Source organism: Mytilus galloprovincialis, chromosome 10 (assembly GCF_965363235.1).
Source record: "Mytilus galloprovincialis chromosome 10, xbMytGall1.hap1.1, whole genome shotgun sequence".
Lineage (NCBI taxonomy): Eukaryota > Metazoa > Mollusca > Bivalvia > Mytilida > Mytilidae > Mytilus > Mytilus galloprovincialis.
The window spans coordinates 85,290,649-85,299,046 of record NC_134847.1 but is presented as its reverse complement, the minus strand read 5'-3'; the positions used below and the strand labels follow the sequence as shown (position 1 = coordinate 85,299,046).

The 8,398-nt window shown below is 33.2% G+C and overlaps 1 protein-coding gene across 1 annotated transcript; it reads left to right on the top strand.

Annotated features, from left to right (window-relative positions):
- Nucleotides 1-459: 459 nt before the first annotated feature.
- On the top strand, nucleotides 460-4,767 carry LOC143049601 (uncharacterized). Its single transcript, XM_076223202.1, has 4 exons — nucleotides 460-631; nucleotides 910-2,586; nucleotides 3,257-3,544; nucleotides 4,060-4,767. Exons 2-4 carry the CDS (start codon nucleotides 943-945, stop codon nucleotides 4,765-4,767), a joined length of 2,640 nt encoding a protein of 879 aa, XP_076079317.1. The 5' UTR covers nucleotides 460-631; nucleotides 910-942.
- The last annotated feature ends 3,631 nt before the right edge of the window (nucleotides 4,768-8,398 follow it).

Genomic DNA, 8,398 nt, shown 5'->3' with positions numbered 1-8,398 from the left:
TGTTATGTTTTCTGGTAGTAAGGAATTCTACTACTATATCATTTTTGTCATGTGTACACTGTGATTTAGGCATATTTTTTGTTGTATTGGCAGGAAACTAGCTAAAAATGTGTATGTACAATGTTATATTACTTACATGTTTGTAATTTGAATGTTTGAAAATAAAACTTTTTTTTTTTTTTTAGGAAGTGTAAAAGTTAATGGTTCATGATGCCGAGAAAAAAAACCAAGGGGTACAGATACAAAAAGCAACAGAACAAAATAATAAAGCACAATGCTAGGTAAATAATATCTTTTTTTACTCATGTTGTTCAATGGGCATATCCCAAACAGTTTTAATAGATGGAAACATGAGATCAAAACTTAGGAAAACAATTATCTCACATTTTTCTGATTATTTTTGAATTCAGTAAAAATTATTAACTTTCATGAATTTTTTTGAATTATACATTTTAGATCACCCAGCACTAAGTCTAAGGTACCAGACCATAGTCATTCTGATGTTCAGTCAACTCAGGTACCAGACCATAGTCATTCTGATGCTCAGTCAACTCAGGTACCAGACCATAGTCATTCTGATGCTCAGTCATGCACTTTAGGAATATCAGAGGACCAAAATTCTAAAACGGAGGTACACAAACAAGTTAATTCTGTTTCTATACAAGGAATTACATGACAGAAATGCATTTTCTTCATCATTTAATTCCTATTAATAAATGTGCATGTTCTTTGTGAAAAATAGAAAAAAATAGTTGAAAAAAACTTTTCATTTTTAGTGTTATTTCGTTCAATACTTTACAATCCATTTGTTCACTACTTAACAATCTATTGGATTTAGTACACCATTGAGTATAATGTCCACCAAAATGAATGTAAACTTCTCTCTCATGAGGATTTTGTTATTTACAGATAAGCTCAGTGGATAATAATTGCAAGAGGAAAATGACAGAGAAATCTAACTGTGATGATAGAGAAGTGAAAAAAATCAAATCCCAGGAATTTTCAACAGAAAATACCATCAAAGATTTACCAAACCCAACATGCACAGTAGCTGCTACTAATACTACATCAAATCAGAGGAACTTCACTTCAAATGAGCAACAACAAAACTTATATTCAAACTTGAGAAAAGAAATTCAACATCAGATTAGTCTGACACAGAAGAAAAAGAGACAGTCAAATGTGAAAAAAACAATGAATCTCAAATTATCTAGCATTAGTGATAATAGAATGAAAAATAGAATTGCAATAGCAAGGTGGAGATCAAAAAGAAATACTAATCAAATTTCTTCTGACAGAGAAAGAAACAAAATGCTGCAGTTTAAGCTTAGAGAACAAAAGACACCAGAACAAAGGAAAATGGGAACAGAAGCAGATACCTTTTCAAAACAAAACAGGCGATCAAAACGGACAGAATTTCAAGTGAAGGCAGACAAAGTAGCTAACACTAAAATACAACAGGAAATCAGGTCTAAACGATCACCAGATAAAAGAAAAGCTGCAACATCATCAGATACCTTTTCAAAACAAAACAAGCGATCAAAACGAGCAGAAGACCAAGTTGTAGCTGATCAATTAACTGATAAACTTTCAAAACAAAACAGGCGATCAAAACGAGCAGAAGACCAAGTTGTAGCTGATCAATTAACTGATAAACTTTCAAAACAAAACAAGCGATCAAAACGAGCAGAAGACCAAGTTTTAGCTGATAGAATACATGACAAAACAAGGAAAACCAAGAAAAGACAACAACACCATCATGTCTTTTCCAATATTTTAAAAGAGTTCCAGAAAGCTATTCAAGAAGGACCTACATACACATGTACTTGTTGCCACAGACTCCTGTATAGACAATCCATTCAACGTGTGATATCTGGTAATTACACCAAGTGCACAAAGGAAATATTACTTCAGTGTTTGACAGGTGAGGACATGATCTGTAAGACATGTCATCGGGCTTTACTACAAGGAAACATTCCAGCCATGGCATCATGTAACAAACTTCAAGTTAGACCTATTCCTTCAGAATTAGAATGTCTCTCAGAGCTGGAAGCTAGATTAATAGCAAAACGAATACCGTTTATGAAACTAATGAATTTACCAAGTGGAAAGCAGAAGGCAGTTGTTGGATCAGTTGTCAATGTACCTGTTGATATTGTTCAAACATGTGCTTCATTGCCAAGGTCATCAACATCAGACATGGGGTTCATTCCATTGAAGTTAAAGAGAAAGATACAATACACTGGACATGTGCAGTATCAAATGATCAGACCATCTGCAGTAGAGAAAGGACTTTGCTACCTTCAACAAAACCACAAGTTGTATAGAGACATTGATATGAATGTTTTATGGCAACAAGAATTTGAAAATGACAATGAGCAATTATGGCAAGCATTAACTGTAGCAGAACACAATACACAAGAAACAGTAGAGAATCTTGAAACTGAATCAGATCATGAATCTACTAAAGATAATGAACAACCCACCACTTATATTACCACAGATAAAGGACAACATGCCAGTCAGGCCATTCTTGAAGATGAACAACAACCAACTGAAATTCTTCAAGATCATGACAACAACAAGGTTAGTAATCATCTTATTGAAAAAGAAAAGATATGGAGAATTTCCTAAGGAAACAGACAAACGTCCACTTACATCCACAAAATCAAGATAGTCCAACAAATTAATTCTAAATTAAAAAATGTCTGTTTGAATATAAAATCTCACCTGGCAGCTAGTGGGAAATCACATTTCTACACACAAAAAGTAACATTTTTCAAACTTTAAAACTTTAAAACGTGTTGCAGTGTTTGATTTTGGTTCTCTAACAAGTAAAACCTTTATTTCAAGGTGTCTTTGTTTCTTATAGCATGTCATTATAAGTACTATATGTATGACGTCATCAGTGATTGAGGGCATAGTCATTCTTTTGTGCAAATTTTGATCACATGACAAGGGATTTCAACCATTCAGTATCTAAGAACAATCAAAATCATGTGAATGATCAAAAAGTTCTCAAACAGAGCATATGCCTTTAGCTTATTCAGCTGCAATGTTTAGTATTTGTATAATGCAATAAACTAGGTAGGATGATTTTGGGTTAAAAAAAAACTTCAATTTCAATTTTTTATTAACCAAATGTTTTATAAAGTCTTAAAATATATGATTGGGCAATGATAAGTATATTTATGCAATTTATATTAACTGTTCTGCTTTAAAAAAGTATCAAAATATAACAAAATATATCTTACAGATACAAAATACTACTACTAGAGATGTTTTACTGCAGACAAGTCCAGCTATAAATGATGATGATGAACAACAGCCATCAACATCATCTTCTGATTACACCACCACTGCAGACAATGATACAGATGAATTAGATGAGGAAAGTAATGAAAATCAGTTAAGAGGACTGATGTATGACTCATGCTTACAACCTGAGAACATTGCTGCTTCAGCTTCTGGTAACACAATCTTCAGTATTGCACCATGTGAAGGCAGACTACCAACCCAGATTCTACAAGATGAAGACAATGAGGTATGTAATAATAATAATATTTACATGGAAGTAATTTTCATTTCAGAATAACTTATTTCTTTGGATTTTTGCAAGAAAAGAATAAGACATAACTGATATTAAAACATGTTTTTTTTAGGGTCATTTACATTTAATGTTTGCCCATTATTTCTGGGGGTTTTGAAATTTTCATAGTGTTTAGGTAGTGTGAAATAAATCAAATATAGAAATTCTGCATAAATAACAAACATGTATATTTTTAATTGCAAAAAGAAACGATATGGAGAATGTTTCAAGGAGACTGCAAAATTTCCACCACTGAATGGAAAAATTAAAAAGCTACAGGTCTACCTAAGGCAGGCTTTCAACAAAGGAGAAAAATCCTTCCCTATAAGAAACATTTTAAAACACCAATTTTACATATAGAATAAGTTATGAAATTACACAATTATTAGAATCTATATTTGAATCATGTGTCTGTTTATTACCCATATTAAAAATTTTGCATCTACAGTACTACAACTCTTATATTACAGGTGCTGACATTCCCACATTTATTCCCAACTGGAGAATTTGGTTTTGATGTAAAGAGGGACACTAAACTCACTCTCAGGAAATATTTCATAGCTAGATTGTGCAACAAGGACAATAGATTTGCCACAAACATTGAGTACCTTTTTTATGCTCAGTTTCTAACAGACTTCAAACAAGTATCCGATAGCATTAACATTGCACTTAGAAAGGCAACAAGTCAAACGTCCACTTCTATAACTGCTGGTCAACTGAAGGATGATGAGTACCGAAAGCAGCTAATTCAGGCAGACAAAGGCTACCAATTCCTACAAACTGTGCGTGGTTCTCCAGCCTACTGTAAAAAAATCCTATATGACTTGCTGGGGATGATTAAGCAGCTAGGACCATTCACATGGTTCCTGACATTATCAGCAGCAGATCTGCGCTGGCCTGAAACTATCTCTATCATAGCTGATCAGTTCAACGTTAAATTAGAAAAAGAAGATGTTGAGAACATGAGTTGGGATGAGCGATGTTCATGGATTAGGAAGAACCCAATTACAGCTGCACGTCAGTTTGACTACCGAGTGCAGCAATTCATCAGACTGGTAATCAAAGGTGGAGTGCTTGGGAACATCTCTGACTACTACTACAGAGTGGAGTTCCAACAGAGGGGCTCCCCTCACATTCATATCACTACTGGACGAAATAACAACTGTCCATACCAGTAACAGTCGTTCTAAGACTGTAATTGTTTGTTAAAGTTGTAACAGTTGTAAAATTTTACTGTTTCAGTTATTTTGTGACTGTCCCAACTTTTAAAGTGTTTGTCTCCAACATAAATCTACTGCAACAACGCTAGAAATAGCTGGCACAAACATTAAAGGACTGCTACAACTAATTTCAAGTTGTAACAGTAGGTTTACAACTGTCCCAACTCGAAAAACGTTGTAACAGTCATAAATAAACTGTTCAAACGCCGAAAATGTTGTCACAGTTAAAATACGACTATTGCAACCTTTTGAAAGTTGTTACAGTTATTTAATAACTGCCCCAACACGCAAAACGTTGAAACAATCGTAAATAAACTGTTTAAACGTCCAAAAGGTTGTTACAGTTAAAATATGATTGCTACAACCATTAATTTATAAGTGTCGCAACTTTTAAATATTGTTAGTCGTTTGATAGACTTAAAAGTCACGGATACCAAATTTCTATCCGACAGTCCGGGATAGGTTAAATTGTTTTAAATACAATCACATCGTATGCAATTTTTTAAAAAGGTTGTTATAAAAAAAAAAGACAACTGCAACACCCATTTAATGCATTAGTATAAATAGAAACTGATTGAAAAACAGAAAACATATTGAAATATCTGCCGCTGGACATTTTGGTATTCCCCGCTTATCTTGTAAATGTTGTAAATTAATAACTTAATTGACACTCCCTTGTCTCGCATCTCTTCGAAAAAAAATCAATTTTACATGGGACTGGTTTATGCGCATTTAATGCTTAAACACATATAGTTACATGCACCTGTCAGATAAATTGAACAAGGTGTCTCAATTTATTTGAAAAAAAAATGTATCTTTAACTATAACATAAGACACTTTTCGAAATTATCATAATGACAACGTTTTAATTTTTATAACCTAGTTGTGAAATCATTCATGCATGCAAGGTTTTACCTCCAATACCCGTAGATTTACAAATCACATTACTTCATAACTTCATATTAACGGTCAATATACTATAAACCCAGCGGGAATATACACACTTGTCAAACTCATCCCCATAGAAAACTGCCGAGGGCTTAGTTCATACGACATGGACACTTTTAGAATTAATTTGTTTGTTTTTAAGCTCTTGTGACTATTTGAAAATTATAAAAGTTACTGTATTCGGTTCTAATCATTTTGATTTATAAATAAAAAAAAATTCAAGTTATGCTGAACTTTCAACGCATCTTTTACATGTAGCTATGGAAAACACTAAAATGTTCGTTAATGTCTTGTATCTAAATTCAATTTATATTATTTTTCCGTTTTTTTTTAATAGTCTAGTCAGATTTACTCAACTTTGTACTGTTATTGTATCGAGTGGTGTCTTATTTGAGGTTCAAATGTCTTAATTAATAGCTCTCAACATGAACGCAAAAATATTAACCATCGAGTTTATATTTCGCCGGGTTTTTCAACCTGTTTATCACATATATAAACCTACATGTACAAGTGAGGTTAATGTACCATGCATGTGCACAGACATGACAGAGATATATTTTTTTTCTGAGACAAGTTCGTGGAATGGACGATGAATAAATTAAATGACAGGGAATTACGTCACCGTAATAACTATAATTTTACATTGTAGTGATACAAATCAGTATATAATCTGGTTTGTTGTTATATAAAATTGAGAATGGAAATGGGGAATGTGTCAAAGAGACAACAACCCGCCCAAATAAAAAACAACAGCAGAGGGTCACCAACAGGTGTTCAATGTAGCGAGAAATTCCCGCACCCGGAGGCGTCCTTCAGCTGGCCCCTAAACAAATATATACTAGTCCAGTGATAATGAACGCCATACTAATTTCCTAATTGTACACAAGAAACTAAAATTAAAATAATACAAGACTAACAAAGGCCAGAGGCTCCTGACTTGGGACAGGCGCAAAAATGCGGCGGGGTTAAACATGTTTGTGAGATCTCAACCCTCCCCATATACCTCTAACCAATGTAGTAAAGTACATATTTGTATATTTGTTTATACAGTTACATGCATGTATACATGTATATGATTTTCATCCATGTGAATACATCATTCTACATTGTTCTATATATATATATATATATATATCATGTTTATATTGATATATTCTGCTATCATACTATTCTAATATAAATGAAGGACTGCTGGACAAACGCCTCTAAAATTTCGTGAAGGTAGAGAATCCTTAAATGGATAAGGATGGTATGCAGGGTTGTCAAAAGAAATTCTAGTATAAGTGCAATGCAAGTGCATGGTCGACACTCTTCTGTAATAACTGATTTTTCTAATAGATTGGATTCGAGTAGGCATTCATAAAATCCTACAAAGCATTCTTGAGATATTCTTCTGCATGTGTTAACATATTTTAACACTGATCTATTAAATATTGATTAAATTATGTTGGTAGTCATATACATTTGTAAATGTATGGTATTTTGGTTCCATAATTTTTTTGGATACACTGTATCATGTGTATATCAGTTTTTTTTAATATTTTTTCTTTTATGCTAGAATTGTACGTGAAGGTTGCACCACCATGACACAGGTTTATTTTTCAATGTATGTATTGTGTTTTGTTGCTTGCTGTTAATCATTGTATCATGATTATATAAATCAAACTGTCATCACTGTACCCATACAGAAAAAATGATCACTAGGCCAACTGCATTGCTCAACTGGCCGCCAGTTGAGCTAACAGTTGAGGGCCAGTTGAGGGCTAGCTGGCCATCAGTTGAGCAAATGGTTGAGGGCCAGTTGAGGACTAGCTGGATTTTTGCCATGCAAATTAGGTAGCCCTCAACTATCAATGCTCAACTTTATGCAAATTAGTTGAGCAACGTTGAGAAAATATCATAGTTGAGGGCTAGGTGTCAAACAGTTGAGCAAATAGAGTTGAGGGCTACCTGGCCAACAGTTGAGCACCAGGTCATTAAAAGTTGAGGGCTAGGTGGCCAATAGATGAGGGTCAGGTCATTAAAAGTTGAGGGCTAGGTGGCCAATAGATGAGGGCCAGGTCATTAAAAGTTGAGGGCTAGGTCTTAAAAAGTTGAGCATTATGTGGTAATTGAAAACTGATGACTACACATCGTAGAAAAAATTAAATTGTGTATTTTTATAGCCAAAATACTGCTGAAAGATCTTAACTCACAACATACTACATGAATGCTTTATCCTTGCTTTTAAGAAGTTATCTAGCAAATAAGAAGAGATCTCTAGTTTTATAAATACCAAATTCATTATATTAGAATATTCTTATTTTATTAGTAATACTTTCTAAAACAAATTGTCTTAATAATAAAATAAACATGTCTCCTGTCTTACACATTTTGACAACATATAAATTAATCATGTTAATGCATAAATATATTGTCTCATTTTTTTCTTCACTCTTTAAAGTTTATAAAGAAAACACTTCAAATATCACTATTTTGAACTAAAAGAGCATAATTATACACTTATTCAAAATGGTGGAAATCAAATCTAATCCAATGTACTTACCAAAAGATGTTTCCAGAAATATGTGTTAAACACCAATCTTCCAAAATCCAAGAGTCATGTCATCAGAAGAATACACTGTACTTTTCAATGTCAATA